Genomic DNA, 19,264 nt, shown 5'->3' with positions numbered 1-19,264 from the left:
CATTCAGCGGGTCTTTCAAAATATAGTGGTTTGGGGAAAAAACGCAATGCAAAGCAGTTGCGATACATGAGGTGTGATATAATGAGGAATCACAAGTCGTTCTTTCTGAGGTGTTCAGCAATTATGTAAGCAAGTTCTGTGATATTTTTATTTTCTTTTATTAAGTCAGTTAAGAGCCATCCAATCACTTACTATCATAATGAACCAAGGCAGTGTGACAATCTCGCAAAAACAACTTTGGCTATCGCTGCTCCTTTGGTTGTAGCAGCGATAAATTACAGTTTAATACTTTTAACAAAGGACTTGCACTCTGTTTTTCAGAAAATAACAAACCAAAGGTTTCAGCATCCTTCCATCATTAGTAGCTGTCATTGACATTAATTGTGAAAAATTAATTACAGTCTTATCTAATGTGTTGTGTTTTTAATAGCATTCATCTAAATTTTAATCTCCCATTTAATTGTTTCTGTAGGCGGGTTGATTTTTTTATCAATGGCGAGCCGTACATGTCACGCGAGGACTTCACTAGTGCCACATGTAAATCAATCCACGGCTGTGACTGTAAAAAGTGTGGTGTGATTTACTACACATCCACTAGAGGGTACTATTAGCCAGGAAATAAATTCTGAAGAATGAAAAAAACTGTAATTAAACTGAGTTTTTACCACGAACGTGTGGATTCATAATATGGAGTCAGAAGTCGCTCGTTCACACCGCAGAGAAGAATGAAACAACAGGATGATGAGGCATATACATAATAACCTCCTAAAATGGATGTATCATTTGCTATTTTTGCTAGCTTCAGAACTTTCCGACCTTTCTTATTGATGTCCAACTTTTCTTGAAAAGTCCATCTTGAAAATTGCTGTAACAGTAAATCTGCAACCAAATCCATTTCTTCTCCTTGAGCCATTGTGGGTTGACAAAACCACCATTAAATCAACACAGCAATATATTTGCTTATGCAGCTCGCCACAGATACAGTGTGCGAGCTCTGGCCAGTATGCTCTTGTCACTAGTGGCTAATGATAAAAGCAGTTTTCGCAAACTATGATTGACGAGTGACAGGTCATCAAGTGACTGGCCAATCGTAGTTTGCGAAAACTGACGTTTCTCAGCACCAGCGGGAAATCCTTTGCATCTCCAACTTGAAATCTGATTGGTTAGAGCAATAGTTTTGCTGACACTTAGTTTAAGATCTAGGGCCCGCAGAACCGATTGTGAAGGCTTCCAGGTAAATTTCTGACCCTGGTAACAAATGATGGCTGAAATGTGATTGGTTCAATGCTTGAATACAAAAAAACACGACTGAAAGCGGTACAACAGGGGAAAAGCAATGAAAGGAAGCTGAAAGACAATTATCTGTTATTTAATAACAACTCATGGACAATATATAATTAACATCAGTCTGTGATTCCGATATTTTTAGGTCAGGAGAGAAGGCCTTGCAAGCCCTGACGGTCCACCACTGCTTTTTATAATATCCCTTCTAAATGTGCTTCTTGTGTTCGACTTGTTGAAGGATGGAAGCAATCACTATCACAGCCTGAAGCCAACAGTCATTGGCAGTTATTTTGTTTGGGCTTGTATAGCATATACTGATAGGCTCCCGTTGGAGTGGGAAGGGCCATGTAAGTAGTGGAGAGGTGAGGAGAGAAGAGATACAAATGAAAAAGTTCTAGAAATACTCGAAAAAGCACATTCTTAAAAAAAACTTGATGGTACTATTAATACATGTAGAGTGTTGTTCTTAATTTATAAGGAATTTGCAAACCACTGAAACAGCTCAAGTTTAGCCTAGCACATGAATGCAAAGCACCCAGTTGTGAGTGCAGCCAAATTTACGTTTGCACCAAAAGCGTGAGTAACAGTGAGCCAAAGCAAAACTCTTCACCAAACAAAACTCAAGGAACACCTATGAGGCTTGCCGTCAGATTAGTTGCTTTGTCCTCTGGAGCCGACGTGAAGTGATTACCATTTATTTTGTCATGATAAACAGTGTTATTTCTGTAGTACTAACTTACCGTTCTGTGATTTTAGAGTCTTTTTTTATTTATTTTTATTGTCAGAAGCAAATTCAGTACTTGTATTGCTCAGAAAAGTGTTCTTAAATGCAGCAGAAGGTCAATGGCTGGGACTGCATCTGTATGAGTTTGTTTAAAAAGAATAAACATCTTTATAAAGCCACTTTTCTGCAATATCAATCTTTTTTATCAGGCTCAATCATGTAGTGACTTATATTGAGGTTTTTTTTTCTCAGTTGGCCATGTAGAGTATGTGGGTGGGAAGGAAATACCTCTTCCCAGTTGACGCTACAGGAGGACGCGATGCATAAATAAGTACTTTCCCGTTCAGTATTTGACTTGAACATACATTCCATACAAAATATAGCACTGAAGCAACTTACGACTAAATTCACCTTACGAACGACCGCTCGTAAGGTGGGGAGCATCTGGTATTACCTTCAGTGTGGCTCCACCTAATGAACATAACACAACAGCAACCAAAATGGTGAGGCTGTGCCTCACCTGTCATCATGGAAATATCAAATGACAAAATAAATTAAACAGTTATACAGTAAAGTCTCATTATATTGATATTCAAGGGAGTCCTAAAAAATATCGATATAACCGGGACTATCGATATATCCGATATCGATATAACGAGACTTTACTGTATCTATTTAGTAATTTATACTTTAACGTTCTTTTCCATTTCATTTCACCATTTTTTGATTTTTTTCCAAAATCGCGGAATTTTCACATTTACCGTTCAAATACAAAGTGGAGACGAGCGGTGAGGCAGCAGCCGGCTGAGCCTCATCATGGATTGTGCAATCACTATGCTAACTGTGCTGGCTTGCTCTGCAGTGAGACCGCATTGCTGTCCCTCTGCATATCACTATTAAAGTGTTCAAAAGCTTTTAGTATATGAACTAAATTTCTACAGTTTAGCAGCTTTAGCTGGTGTATATAATGTACAGTCGCTGTACATTATAAACACTGTACTAGTGTTTATTTTATTTTATTTTTATCAAAACTGTGTGCACAGGTGGGGCACACAGTTCTCCGGCCTCAGGGCAGGGAGCGGTGGTGATTACATATTCTTCTTGCGACTCCTCGGCTGCAGAATAATAGAATTAGTGAGAGCAAGCTACAGTAAACAGTTAGCAAGTTAAGTGCAACCATCCAGTCATTTTTTTCACATTGCTTGGCCTTATTTTCAGAATGGCGGATTACATATCTAAATTGAAAGAATTTTCTAAACTGGACTTTCAAACGAAGCAGGAGATAATAATTAAAGGAAGACCAACACCCGACTGTACAGCTCACAAATGGTAAGGGATGAATGTAAATCTCCTGGACAGCTTCTCAGCTTTTTGGCCAAGAAGGATCTCATTGAAACTATTCCTGAAGCGACAAAGTTGCTCAGGCTCGTGCTCATTGTTCCAGCTACTACAGCATCAGTGGAGTGGTTATTCTCAGCACAAAAGACTGAAAACATGTATACAGTCGGAACAGGACTGATCAAGGACGACTTTCTTCACTGTCAATGATCTCCATTGAGACAGAGAGACTTGGACTTCATTTATAAGTAAAGGTAACACGATAACAACGGTTTTTTAATTATTTTTTTCTATGATACATTTTGTACACAGTATATAAAGAATGCTGACATGACATTTTAAACAAAACACATTCACTGTTGCCAATCAAATGGTGAATAAGCTACTCTGTGGAGTTCATGTGTTTGTAAATCTGACTGTGATGACGTCAGTGCCTCACCAGCCATGAACCTCACCGCACGTCACTGCTTATAATACCGTGCACCCTTTAAGTGAAAACAGCTTTAATATAGGCCACTCAATGAAGGTGCATATTATAAACAAAAGTGCCTTATAATGTCAAAAATACGGTACCTGATTTGATAATGTACTTCTATAGGGCATGCTAAAAATGAAACCTTATTTTCTCCTCTTTTTCTGAAAAATAATACATTGAAATATTGTTGAATATTTTTGAATCATGTGCTACTAATGTACATACAGTATTCAAAGTGAGTAGAAAGTAAGTTTTCCCCTTCACTGTTGCGCATTTACAAATTACAAATATGAAATGTCATAGTTGTATGAAGTTCATCCTGTCTATTTGATATCTAATTTAAAACAGATTATTTTCTTACATACAGTGTATTGTTTTAAGAAGTCCAAGATGGCACCCGAGGAGGCAGCCTCAGCAAGTGCTCTCATGAGCCTTGCTTTTTTTGGTTGTTTTTGTCTTGTTTTGTGTTTTCTTTTGTCACTTTGTGTTGTGCGTCGTATGGAACGGATTGGGATTGTTTTTCAGCATTTTTGACCACGACATTCATCAAGGAGGAGACTGTGCTGAGCGGTTGCGCCTTTTCGGCAGCATGCATATGCCAGAACTGTTTTTGGGAGGAATGTCGGAGCCATTCGACTGACATCGCTGGACACCAAAGGGGCCATTGTGCTTTTTTGCGACTGTAATGGGCAGCATCTTCACAGCCCCGCTTTGTTTAGCGGAAACGTCAGTGCAGTTGGCCAGTCTGCGGCTGGATGGATGCATGGCTTGAGGAACCCGTGATAAGAAGAAAGGAGCGTCAGCGCAGAGCGCCGATGCGTATGTGGAACTGTTGCGGCTTGGAATTGAAGCAGATTTATGTGGAACAGGAGATGTGAAACAATCTCTTTTCGTCAATGGATGCTACAGCTGCGTGTTTGCTTTCAACATTTAGATTGTAGTCGAGGTGCACATTCCACCATGATGTCCCTGATCCACTGGTGGAAAGACGCTTTGATCCTCTCCTCTTTCATCTAGAACTGCTTCATGTCATCACAAAGAGGGTACAGCAACTCCTGAAGAATGAATATCTCTCTGTGTCTTTGTTTTGTCATATTGTCTCTATGCTGTCATATTATTTGTTATTTAGTTTTTTTTGTTCTTTTGACTTCAAGACGGCGCCCCAAGAGTGGCTGCCTTTCCAGCAGCTCATGTATTTTGTTTTTCTACTTTCCTTCCTTTCATCACTTTGCTGCTGTGAAATGTAAATTTCTCCACTGTGAGACTAATAAAGGCAAATCCAATCCAATCCAATCCAATTGTAGGTGTTCAAATACCTGACATGTTTCGGCGTATACTTCAGCCTTGTCGAGTATGACATGTCACACTTTCTCGTCAATTGTGGCTATGTCCCAGAATGACCACCGTCCAGGTGATAAGCCGTGCCTAATTTCCCGCGAACACTGCTTAGAATTGAGGCCAATGGCCCCCTACACAACAGGCTGACTGAACTGTTTTGGGGGCTCATCATCTAGTGGAAAGCCTCCTTTGCGAAAATGCACAAATGCAGTTAATAATGAGGTAATCATTGCCAACGGCCTCTGAAAGAGGAAGTCAACACTTTCTAGGCAATAATATGGTCTATTCGGCTCCACTGACATGACATTCTTATTTACGTACATTGTGTTCAAACCATCCCTATGGCCAACTTGTCACTTGCTGTCAACTGAAAATGACATCACAATTGCTCATGGATCAGTTTACAAATATCAAATGGCATAACAAGACATACAACAGGTTTGCAATGATTGGAAGTTACCTGAACCAAGCATCTGCGATGCCCCCAATAAAGACGGATGGATTTTTCTAATTAATTAATAGAAAAAAAAAACAATTAAAAATAAACACAAGGGTCACAGGTCTTTTGTAATTGTCCGTTTTCAGATATGTGAGTGTGAGTCGCTGATCGTAATTCATCCGTAGTTGCCCATTTCAGTTGCGCTTAGCCATATCGCTCGGTGTGCGGCGGGCCGAAGAGTGTTTTTCACACTCTGAAAGTCCCTGAGGTATTTTTACAAACTCCTTCACGGCTTTCATGAGTTTCCTTCAAGCCACTAGGCCATAAAACCCAGCGCAGTGATGGGTTGCAATTAATGTTATCTAGAACTTTCTCCCATCTTCCCCAAAGATTTCTACAGACAACCAAAATGACTATTTAGAGAGGTGACCAAGAATGAAACAGTATATAGTGCCAGTCCAAGAAACAGTCTTGTACTTAAAGTACCATGTACACATTATAGAGCTTCCTGTAAAACATTGTATTTTAATTTACTCAGAATGTATTCATCTATCCATTTTCAACACCACTTATCTTGTACAGGGTCGGGGAGAGTTGGCGGATGGCATTCTACTTCCTGAACTGGTCGCCAGTTCGTCGAAGGGAACATAAGGAGACAAACTACCATTTACACCTTAATCCACATTGTCAATGAGTGGGAAGCGATCCCATAATACCCGCCAACAAGTCAGGCCAGTGTACCACTTATGCATCAGTGACTCGGCTTAATTTGTGATTATAATTATATGATTTCGATAATTTATCATTATTGCAAAGCTGCAAAATACATCTAACACTTTAGAAAGGGCAATAATTATCTATAAATAGACAGTTTTGCTGTTCATCTATCTCTCTACTTAGCTTTGATCCTTCTGAACTACCTCTTCCACGCATATAACACTGCCGTTGCAGTTCATTATTCATCGTTAATTGCCTTTTTCCATAATAAGGAAGGGACTACTTTTCCTCATGCATGAGGAACCTCGTGCAATCTTTTCCTTCCCCCACACGTCTATAATTCATATTCAATCTCATCATTGCAACCGTCAATGTGTCTATCCCATTTTTGTTGGTGTTGAAGCACCTCTATCACAGCCCAGATCACCCCCCATATTTGGGACATCTTGCAATTCATTGTGTATGTCCTTTTTTCACAAGCTGATGAATGAAATTAAACAAACTTTATTTGTACATAACCCCCCATTCAGATATAAATGGGTGCTCTATATTTGTGTGTGTGTGTGTGTGTGTGTGTGTGTCATGTACCGAACACAGGTAGCATCCGACCGGCGAGACTTACGAACAGACCACGACCACCAGACCCTATACAGTAAAGTCTCGTTATATCGATATCGGATATATCGATAGTCCCGGTTATATCGATACTATTTCTATGCACGCACAGAGAAAATTACATGCAAACAGGGTCGGATATATCGATAGTCCCGGTTATATCGATATTTTTTCGGACTCCCTTGAATATCGATATAACGAGACTTTACTGTATTTTGTATTTTAATTCAATGCTTGGGACCGCAACACGCGAGCAACGCGTATGATAATTTTGGCCAGCTGGCCAGCATCTCACTCTGGCCCAGCAATCGACTGTGTGATGGCACCGGAGGGGGGAGTGTCCACCGACGCCGGCCGCAGCGCGGCCAGGACTAGTTCTGAGGTGGGCGTCGGCCCTTGGGTGCATGTGATTGCTGCGACGAGAACGCAGCGCCGGCCGTGGGCCCGAGGCGGCGGCGGTGGCGCCGCCTCATTGAGACAGTTTGTTCTGCTTCGGGCCGCGCGTCGGCGCAGAGAATGGGAGAAACGCCGGGGAGAGGGCAACCGGTAGAACACCGACGACCCAGACCCACGCCCGCCCCCCCCCGTGGCGTCCGAATCAGATCGTTTGCAAGTCATTTAGAACTCTATTCAACATTTTGAATGAATTTTGATTTAGGACCATTTTGACTTACAACCGCTTGGTCGGAACAGACCCAGCTGTAAGTCGGATGTTACCTGTATATTGAAAACGGGAGAGTGGTCATGTTTAGTTTTGTTCAAGTGCTTATTCTAAATCTTATTGTGGAAATCATTTGTTTGTAATCAAATATCAATATGATTATTTTAATATTACAATTTCATCTCACGTGCCTAATTAATTTTTGGGTGGAATTTGTGTTCCCCTGCTGTGCACTAATGACTAATTGCAGTAAGAAATTAGCCAACTTGAGTCCAATTAATGTGACAAGATGGTTGAAGCTGCTCTGCCTGGAAAACAACAACTAAAAACACCACTTTTGACATTTATGTCTTCAAAACACTTCAGTTTATGTGAACTATTCTTTGCAAAAAGCAACCCTAAAAATAATAATTCATGAAGCTAGAACAGGTCACAAAAGGTATTATTTCTGCATGACAGGTTGTCAGAGCATGGAAAAACTTCAGCATTGTTTCTATCCTCCATAGGAGTCGATATTCCCTGAAGATAATGCTGGAATTCAACACTCAATGATTCCAAGAAGAATACTTGAGTCTTAGCATTTGTTAAAATTTGGAAGTTAGAAAACTTGTCATTAAAATACTTATGCACAAATGGATGCCGTTGTAGAACACCACAGAGTAAGATGAACACGACTGCAGTTTTTAAAGTGTATGGATGTCGCGTAGCACTACTAACAAACTATGGTGTGGAAAATTAAATTTGGATGACAAACTCGGGCAGGGCACACACTGTCACAACTTCATCCTCATCCTGATGTGCAGTATGGAGAAAGGTGTTGCCGCGGAGAAAAATATTTTCACTGAGGGAAGAATTAATTCACAAGTTTAACATTGAAGGAGAAGTTAAGAGAAGTTTGTCAGTTGAAGCTGAGCAAAAGATGATACAACATAGATATGATGATACAAGATAACAACCCAACTGACAAAAGCAAATCCAAAAGTGAAAGTCTTCAACAGAAGTAAATACGTATTTTTTTGTCTTTCACATCAGGAACATTTGTGTCTAAACAACAAACACCAGAAAGCCATAAATATATTCCTGATCAATCAATTTTCCAATCTGCTTTATGCTCACAACGGTTACAGGGGGTGCTGGAACCTATCTGAGCCATCTCTTTGCAGAAGACCGGTGACATCCTGAACCGGTTACCAGCCAATTGCAGGCCCCACAGAGAGAGATGAACAATTCACACTCAGAATCATGCCTATAGACGTTTTTGAGTGGTCCATTAACCTATGATGCATGCTTTTTGAATGTGGGAGGAAACATAGAGATAACCCACACAGGTCGACGTTTTTTTTTTCTCTTTGAATACCAGATTTTGGATTTTATTAGGATGCCCTAATCAAAAAGGGACAGAGTCGCCTCTTCCTACTCAGGAAACTGAGGTCTTTTGGAGTTCAGGGGTCACTCCTAAAGACTTTCTATGACTCTGTGGTGGCATCAGCCATCCACTATGGCATTGTCTGATTCTGATTTAATGTGATGCAGTATATTTATGGATATTTACCAAGGGATAAGTAGATTTAACCAATGTAGCCACAATGACAGATGAAATTAAAAATGGCACAGTCGTTCAATGAAAATGGAAGTCTGCCCTCAGTTTTGTGATTAGTTGATAGAGCGAGAGAGAGAGAGAGAGAGAGAGAGAGAGAGAGAGAGAGAGAGAGAGAGAGAAAGAGCGAGAGAGAGAGAGACAAAGCCATCTGTGTGTGTGCCTGTGTGCGTGTGTGTGTGTGTGTGTGTGTGTGTGTGTGTCAGGGAGACTTAGAGCCGAAAAATCATCTTTAATTGTATTTCATTTTAGCAAAGGGCAGAAATGCAATAAATACCTGCATTGTGACCACCATCAAGTCTTCTATGAATTTGCTTTGTGTGATAACAAGTGTGGGAAAGTTTCTGGTATGCGGTGTCCTCCATTTTTTTTTGCTAAAAAACATCTACCGACAATTAGAATATAAGTAATGAATAAGGTGGAGACGTGCTCTTAGTCCTCGTGCACAAATGAGTTTTTATGGTAATATATAGCTGTTGTGGCTTTTTATAGTCTGAAAATTCCAACATTTTCGAGGTATGAATGTACTTTTCCCCACAAGTAAAATGTGATGAGGCCAAAAAATATTATGCCATTTTGGTGACTGATAGACTCAAAATCTTGTCTCACTAATCAATTTGCAAACTCCAAGTTAATCAACCAAGCATGTCATCTCATCATTAGGTGGAACATTTTCGACTTCACAATAAGTGCCTAACAGATGGGGAATGCGCATCACAAAATACTTCCAAACCGGAACACTTGGCATCTCTGGCTGTGGCATGACATCAAGAGAGTGACCACCAACTATCCGAATAATATTGCTGAACTGAAACAGTTTTGTAAAGAGGAATGATTCAATTTTCCTCCAAGCCATTGGGCAGGTCCGACATGCAACTACAGGGAACATTTGGTCGAAGTTATTGCTCCTACAGGAGAGCGAACTTATTATTAAGTTCAAAGATTCACATACCTTTTCCACATAGTACCATGAGGTTTATATGTAGTGTTATGTCAGAAAAAAAGTTAAGTCATTCTATGAAGATTCTGTTTTGGAGCCGATTCTTTCAAGTGAATGTTGATACCGGGGAGCCGATTTTTTTATTTCTTTTCTTTTTCGCTGGTAAAGCTTCAAGTGAAATGGAAGATATGTGGCAGCATCTGTGTGTTCACACTTTACAGAAGTGAAATGGAAGATATGTGGCAGCATCTGTGTGTTCACACTTTACAGAAGAAAGAGGTGACAAACCAACCAAGCATGGAAGTTGGAGTGAGGACTCCACAAGAGTACATTGCTATAGCATGCAGTGAAAGACTACACGTAGCCAAGGTAACAACATTATCGTACAAAAAGAAGTGACATTTTGAGATACAGTATTTAACATTTAACATTAAAGGTTGCAGTGGATGCTTTGCAAAAATTACAAGTTCACATCTGGCTGGTTCCACAAACAAGCTATATATACAAATATAACTACATACCAGATCCACAAATATCAATTTTCTTATAAAATATAACATTTTCTTCAAGTCCAGAAATATGACTTATTGTGTGTTAATATTTAATTGTTGCATTTATGGATTTGTGGCCATGTGCATTTATTTTTGAGGGGAAAAAACTGGGTTTTCAAGATCAATCACAAAAATTCAAAACATTCTTAAAAAAATGGTTCAGATCCCAACGATTTCAATAACTTACGCCCCATTTCTCATCTTCCTTTTATTTCCAAAATTCTTGAAAAAAGTGTCTGCTCTCAGCTTTACTCTCACCTCACTCACAATAATTTATTAGAACAATTCCAGTTTGGTTTCCGCCTCAGCCACAGTACAGAATCAGCTCTCTTACAAAGGACCTTCTTATGGCAGCATATGCCGGTTTACTCTCCATTCTCATCCTCCTTGATCTCACCCCATCCTACTTAATAGACTTTCCTCCATAGGTGTCACCCACACACCCCATCGCTGATTCCATTCTTATCTCAGTGGCCACTCTCAGTTCATCCTTATCAACTCCTTCATTTCACAGTCCTCCCCTGTGTCTTCTGGTATGCCCCAAGGCTCTGTCCTGGGACCCTCCTACCTTATCTACCTTCTTCCCTTCGAAAATATTTTCCGGAAATGTGGGATACACGGTCATTGCTTTGCAGATGACACCCACCTCTACCTCTCCAGCAAACCCGACGCCTCTCTTCCACCTTCATTCCTTTTACTCTGCCTCTCAGAAATTTAATCATGGTTTATCCATAACTAGCTCAAACTCAACAGCAAAAAAAAAAAAAAAAACTTCTCCTGGTCGGCACCAAATCCACCTTACACAAAGCCAACAGTTTCTTCCTCACTATTGACAATTCAACTGTGTCCTCCTCTCCTCAGGTTAAGCGCCTCGGTGTCATCCTCGACAGCTCATTGTCTTTCCACTCCCATATAAATAATATAACCCGAACCGCTTACTTTCACCTCCGCAATATCAATCGTCTCCGTCCATCTCTCACCCCTCTCTCCAGTGCTGTCCTCCTCCACAGTCTGGTCACCTCCCGCATTGATTATTACAATTCACTTCTCCTTGGTGTCCCTCACAAATTTCTCCACAAACTACAACTAGTCCAGAATTCTGCAGCTCGGATAATCACCAGAATCTCATCCTTTCACTACATCACCCCCGTCCTCCAAAAGCTCCACTGGTTCCCGGTCAAACTTAGAATTTACTTCAAAATACTTCTTTATACATTTAAAGCCATCCATAACTCCCCCCCAATACCTATCTGATCTTCTACAAACTTCTGTCCCCTCTCATTCCCTCTCTCTTCCCACCTTCAAATCCCATCTCAAAACCCACCTATTGAAAATTGTATTCTCTGTATAGTTTTATCTCTTGTTTTCATTTATAATGTTATCTGTAGTTATATTTATGTCACTGTTTTGTGATTGTAAAATATCCTTGAGAGCTATGAAATGTGCTCATAAATAAAATTATTATTATTATTATTATTATTATTATTATTATTATTATTATTATTATTATTATTATTTTTTTATTCATTCCTCCTATATATGTTAGGAGGCAGTCTTGCTGTTTCTGTTTAATGGCAAACGAGTTGGCTCCCATTTTTTGTTGATACTAAGAAATGGAGAAAAAAAAAATCTTGATCTGATTTGCATTTCTTTAATTAACACAAAACGGGAGAGAAAACAAGACTCCAATTATATTTTCTTCAAGTTTCCTTTTCCATGACCTGGTTTTTGGGTAATAGCTGGAGCGCTCAGTCGGGTAAGATCACTGACTTTGACATAGGGGTATGGGGTTTAACTCAGATCATAACCATGGGTGGCTTCGAGTACCCGTTAAGAAGCTACATAACAATCAGCTTCTGCCTCTACATGAATGACATCAAGCGGTATCTCAAGAACAAGCTTAATATCAACTCCCGATTCATCTTACAAGCTGTACAGTATTGAGGGGAAAATGATCACAACCAAAATGATTTAATAACCCCACAGCAGCACATTTGCAGTACAGCCTCAAATACAAGACACAAGCAAATAGCGGCTCGAAGGGCTGCCACGGTCAAATAGCTAATGAGTAAGAGGTAGATACTGCACATCCAACTGAACGGCAAGAATACGATCCTGGACATTATCACCTACGTCTTACCGGTAATCATAGCAACCCTGGCCAATAGAAGTGTTGCAAGCCATTGATATCAAACCAAGAAGACTCCCGACAACACACAGAGTGATTCAAACGAAGTCCTGCATCCCGAATCTGACTTGTGTGCGGCGAGTATGGTCTACTAAGCATCATTATCACCAACTAGGAGGAAACAACAAGCCTCAAAGAATACATTAAGATGATGGCCCCAAGGGAGAACCCACTTAGTGAATGCCTCAGGCAACTGAATCCCAAGAGGGAGAAGTAGCAATAGACAAGCATCTGCATAGTATGTACCACAGACAAATTGAAGTGGCTGAGATTGTCAAAACATACATGTGGCTGAAAAAGGCTAGACTAGACAATTAATACAAGAACATAGACACTGGTTTCTACCACATCTATGAGTGCAATCTTTGGTGCAAGCTATGCAACAAAGCCCCAGTGATGGTACACCATATCACAGCTGAGTATAAAAAAGTAGTGGAAAAGGCAAATATGGAATGGCATAACCCAGCAGCAGGGAAAGTGGAAATATTGACTATACGTCCCAGAATCAAGATAGCAGAAACCTGTAAAGGTGGTTGAGAACAGATAGGCCAAGATTCTGAGTGACTCACTATCTCTTTGTATGTCTCTCTCTCTCTCTCTCTCTCTCTCTCTCTCTCTCTCTCTCTCTCTCTCTCTCTCTCTCTCTCTCTCTCTCTCTCTCTCTCTCTCTCTCTCTCTCTCTCTCTCTCTCTCTCTCTCTCTCTCTCTCTCTCTCTCTCTCTCTCTCTTTCTCTCTCTCTCTCTGTCTCAACTCCAATAAATCTCTTCATTGGATTAGACACACCATCCACATGCCCACCAACCACATGCCTCATCAGGTCCACCATGGCAAACTGAGAGGTGCAGAGGGGGCCAATATGGCGCCTGAAGACGACACCAAAGGATCTCAAAAAGTGAGCCAACATCAACACCACACAGTGAGCCAACATCAACACCACAATTATGCACTCAACAGACAAACCTGGCAGATCACTTGTGCCACCACAGAACCTCAAATATACCAAACCAACCAAGACAGATGGAGCGAAATGCAGTTTGAACAACACCAGCTGGCAGTTGGCATCCTCTTGGTATGCGGGTTCTCTTGTGCCACCTGTAGATGGGTCTGCAGTTCAAGGATTGGACTCTGCCCACAAAACGTGCACCAGCGACAGTGTCACTGAACAGTAATCACATGGGTGCCAAAATCTAAGTATGAAGAGGCCGAATGTTTTCATGGGCAATTTGTTTGAAATAGTTCAAGACTGCAAAGGAGATTCTGTCACCACAAATAATGTTGCAAAAGGAGGAATCCTGCAAACAATGGGCAACATCTTTAATCTGTGTGACAAAGTGTGTTGACATATTAGAACTGAACGTTTTTTTCTCCCTGTCGCTTTTTTTCAACTCAATTGTATTCCTTAATGTCATTGTCTTTTCTCTCATTTGTCATCTGAAATAAGTTTCACGGGGCTCAGACATCTTCAGTAATAGTCTCAAAGCTATTTTTTATTGAGTGTAAGTGGACGCCTGTATGATAATTTGGTTTACAATTACTGTAATTTCCGGACTATAAGCCGCAATTTTTGTCACAATCTTTGAACCTTGCGGTTTATACAACGATGTGGCCAATGTACGCATTATTTTCTAACGGGGTGCTCGAGCACTGAAGGTAAGAGTGAGACAGGGCGAATATATGTGCCGAGGAAGACGCAAGGAATGTATCCATGCGTGTGAATTGTGCATTTTAAGTAGCCCTCCTAGTTGAATGGAAGGCTTTATAACCAGCGGCGAGAAATCGTTTACCACAACTGGCCGAACGCGAATATCAGCTTTTGCACAAGTCTGCCAGTGAATCCTTACAGTGTGCAGCAGTGTGAAAAAAAAATCAACCGTCACCAACAGGTTTCGAAAAGCCGGTCTGCTGCATGACGGAGAGGACAGCACAAGGAAGATGGATGGCTCTCAGTGACTTTCTATGCTTTTATAACCATCCCTGTTAGTGAGTGTTTAGTGACTTAGTATGTTTTTGTACCCAGACTTCTTAGCGAATACTAATGTGTTGCTACTGTTACTGCCATCTCAGTGAGTTTATGGTATGTTTTTTTTAACCAGCCCTATTCGGGCTGTGTTGCTACCCTAATGCTTGTTGTGTTGCTGCTGCGTAACAGACACTGGTTTGATAGAAAAGTTAAGGTGTATGATTAAAACTTTTTCTGTGTACCGTCTTTCTTTATAAACATCTCATGTTTTGATTTGGGCATATGCAGTTTATAGACAAAATTGTTTTTTCTTTAAAAAGTAATGGATGAGGTGTGCTCTGTAGTCCGCAAAAAATGGTGAAAATGCAAAAAAAAAAAAAAAAAAAAAAAACACTTGCAAGATTGATGAAGAAAACTTCAATTAATTCGTAGCTTGAAGTACCAATTCAGAAAACAATTTGTTAGAGACTAAAACGTTTTATTCCAGGGTTACTGCTTCATAGTTCTTACCTGTAAATGAGAACTTCATCCTCAGAACAATTGTACTGAAGCTGATACATTTTGACCTTTGGTGTAGATTTACCGACAGTCCATTTAATTAGGGCTGAAGCCGAGGCCACTTCTGAGACAGATACTACATTCTCAGGCAGAATTTTAGGCTCCCCTTTACTCATTTTGGTTGAGCTTGTTATGTCTGAAAGACCAGACTTAGACTGGGTGGTACGGTTTGTACCATTTGTGAGGTGAGGGAGTTGTATGATTGAGAGCTCTATGGAGGCTGTTGATTCGCCAGCAGCATTCGCAGCTATACATGTAAATGTACCATAATCCTTGGATGTTGTGACTGTGATATCAAGGGTGCCATTATCATATAAAGTTGCTCGAGAGGAGTTGCTGATCAGTCGATCATCAGGCGCAACCCAGTGCACAGTTGGCATTGGATCTCCAACTGCCTTGCAGCGGAGACTAGCGGTTTGGCCCTCTAGCACGAGCAATTTGTTTGTATGCTGTGTGATGAGGGGAGGCTCACAAACAAATTCCTCCTCTTGGACAGACCAAAAGTAGCGTCCTTTCACACTTGTAGGAGAAGCACAAGTTTCCATGTCATCGTCTCGTTCGAGCCTCCGAAGCCAAAGCACCTCACAGTTGCAGTGCAGTGGGTTCCCACCAAAGCTGAGGGATAATGGTGGAATGTATGGAGTACTCATGCCAATGCTTGTTTGAGAGCGTGCAAAGATAGGGTCCGGGGGAAGCTTCTGCAAACGGTTGGAAGTAAGGTCCAAACGAGCCAATTTTTCCAGGTCTGTAAAAGTCCCCTCGGCAATAAATGAGATAAGATTATGGTCCAGACTCATCTGATGGAGGTTGACCATCTTGCGAATGGCTTCCCAAGGCACGCTGCGTAGGTTGTTATACGACATGTCAAGATCTTCAAGTGTCAACAACAGGTCATCAAAGGCGGATTTGGAGATGCGACTCAGCTGATTGTTGTTGAGGATCAGATGCTGAAGGTTGATTAGACCTCTGAGGTCATCTGGCCCCAGCTCAGTCAATCTGTTGGTGTCAAGGTGAAGAGATCTCAGGGTTTCCAGGTCGATGAAGGAAAACGGCTGGATCGTGCTGATCGTGTTACGAGACAAGGTGAGGTCTACCAGACCAGTCATGTTGACAAAGTCCTGAGTGGTTATCTTGAGGATAAAGTTGCCGCCCAGTCGTAGTTCCACTGTGTGCCGATCAATGTCAGGCGGGACAAAGAGGAGGCCTTTGGAGGGACAAAGCGTCCCGAGAGATTCTGAGAGGTTCTGGCACACACAGTATTTGGGACATGCGTGGACCATTGTAAACGTGATGCCCAGCAGCAGGAGACTGATGACCACTTTGTCCATGTTAGTTCATACAAAGTAGACCTGTAGAAATGACAATGAAAATGTTGATCAATTTGGATAATCTATAATATGGCACATACATTATTAGCATGGACATTTGTCGTAGTACTTGCAGTAAGTTTGTGAACAACAAAATCCCTAAAAGCACTTTCCATGAAAATCGACACAAACAAATGCTTGTGTACAGAAAGTCTAATTCACAAACTAAGAGGTCTGGCCTCTGCAGACACGTGCAATTGTTTGCAATAATCACATTATTATTGTGTTTTTTGCCTTCTCTTTGACGAGCTTGGTTCCTGCAGATTTGCAATGCAAGATAGAAGTGATGAATCACATGAGGATAGTTTAAATCAACCCGAGGTTCGATGATGAATGAGTAGTCGATATTGTATTTTGAAAACAATAATGAATATACATAACATGAGATCAACTGTTATATTTTTTCCATTTCATTCCGGACTATTGGTGAATGTTATAAATATATCTACAAATCAACATGTGAAATTCACTTATTTCAATCACCATATCAATGATGCCATCCACAATATATGTATTGTCACTCCTAAATACTTTCTGTTGAGAAAGTTAGATTGTATCCTCATTTTATGTAACGCTGTAATACTGAACTGATCTGGCAACCTAGCCACGGACGCGACATCACGTGACTTGACAGCGATAAAAGCCGGTTTGTGTGTATATTTTTTGGACTTCTCGTACGGCGGTGAACGCAGCGGTTGCTGTCTGTGCTTCGGCAATAAATATCCTACTTGTATGATCTAAACAAGATGACCTTCTCGACTCTTTATTCTCCCAAATGCATCGCGAAAGCGTTGAAGATCTCAACAGGTTATGGGCCCAGGAGACGTTTGGGAGATAAAGTGAAGCCAGAAGTGTATCCAGACTTGAAAGAGTGGTGAGCAAACGAGGCTATCGCTAACCGGCTAAACAGCGGTCAAGATGGATCAAGGAAGGGCAAGCAGGCACCTTCGACTGGCATTCGACGGAGATGAAGATAAGTACGAGATATGGGAAACAAAAATGCTCGGACATTTTCATTTATTGGGACTAAAGAAGACCGTGCTAAGCGAGCCGGCGACGAGTTCCGATATGGTTATGGATGCAGAGAAAAATGCCGATGCGTATGCCGAATTGATAAATATGCTTGATGACAAGTGCCTCTCACTAATAATGAGAGATGCACCTGATGATGGAAGAAAATCTTTGAAGATATTGAGAGAATATTATGCCGGGAAAGGAAAACCGCGGATAATAAATCTGTACACCACGCTCACGTCGCTTCAAAAGAGGAACGATGAATTGGTCGACTTGGTCACATGAGCCGCCATCGGTCGCGCTATTGGTCGACTTGGACGTGTGACTTTGTCACGTGACACGCCATCGGTCGCGCCATTGGTCAACTTGGTCACGTGTCTTGGTTACGTGTCACGCCATCAGTCGCGCCATTGGTCGACTTGGTCAGGTGAGTTGGTTACGTGCCCAGCACCCGTGTAGCAGAGCCATTTTCATTTTCAGACGCTAGCTCGTGTGTAGCAGACGAGATTGAAGTGTTTGTGTTAAAAGGTAAAAATGGGAAGCAGAAGAAGATTGATGACTTTTTTAAATTGTATAAATAATACAGTAAGATGTAAGCGTTGCAGTTTCCCTGTTGTGTTATGTACATGCCCACTGTACTGTATATGAATGCAATCGTTTTTTGCAACAATGTTTCTTGTTTTGTCTGCTGAAGCGCGATGATTTTGAAAATTATTAACATTCCATACTGTGTATTAAAGGACAGCCGATGTCACTTTTTATTCAAATGCAAATAAAAATGACTTCACGCTAAGACGTCTTGCATTGCTTGTGAATCCAAACAATGACTTCAGATTCGGATAATATGCTTTCTTGTTACACATCCAGTTATGAATATGTTTCAAATACACTGTAGTTCTGAAGATTAAAGCATACATGTTTACAATCATTAAAGAATTATATGTGCCATTTTGAGGCAACATTGGGGGTACATCTCTCACCCCCAAAAAAAAGGGAGCTAATGGCCAGCTCCGTTTCTTATATGGCGCTTGGCTGCCCTCTTTTGGCGGCTTTTGTTTAATGCAGTTCGGCACAGGATCGGATATATCGATAGTCCCGGTTATATCGATATTTTTTGGGACTCCCTTGGCTATCGATATAACGAGACTTTACTGTATATCATCAAAGCCGAAACCGCCATCACAGCACTCCGAAATGCAGGTGAAACTTTGGGAGATGGACTACTTGTTGCCATGGTATTAAAAGGACTACCAGCAAGTTTCAAGCCATTTGCAATCCATGTAGCGCATTCAAATGATGAAATCAAGTTTGCAGATTTCAAGACGAAGCTACGGAGTTTTGAAGCCACTGAGAAAATTGAACACTGAGTCAGGGGACAGTGTGATGAAGACACAGGGTCGGAGTGGACGACAAACCACCAAAACCAACACCCGTGACCAGCACAGTGATGACACAGGCATAGTGTGTTTCAAGTGTGGGATCGAAGGCCACAAAGCA

The 19,264-nt window shown here is 41.0% G+C and overlaps 1 protein-coding gene across 2 annotated transcripts in view; it reads right to left on the bottom strand.

The window, feature by feature from the left end:
* Positions 1-19,264, bottom strand: part of LOC148893917 (leucine-rich repeat and fibronectin type-III domain-containing protein 2) — a 171,763-nt gene that overhangs the window by 3,579 nt on the left and 148,920 nt on the right. For both annotated transcript variants that reach the window (XM_089004844.1, XM_089004845.1), the window contains exon 3: positions 15,339-16,735. In XM_089004844.1, the coding sequence (XP_088860970.1) occupies positions 15,339-16,714 (1,376 nt within the window). In that variant the 5' untranslated portion in view covers positions 16,715-16,735. The remainder of the gene's footprint in view (positions 1-15,338; positions 16,736-19,264) is intronic.

Source organism: Hippocampus bargibanti, linkage group LG09 (assembly GCF_051943395.1).
Source record: "Hippocampus bargibanti isolate YZ-2025 linkage group LG09, ASM5194339v1, whole genome shotgun sequence".
Taxonomy (NCBI): domain Eukaryota; kingdom Metazoa; phylum Chordata; class Actinopteri; order Syngnathiformes; family Syngnathidae; genus Hippocampus; species Hippocampus bargibanti.
Note: the sequence above shows the minus strand (reverse complement) of the source record. Positions and strands in the feature narration are given on the sequence as shown.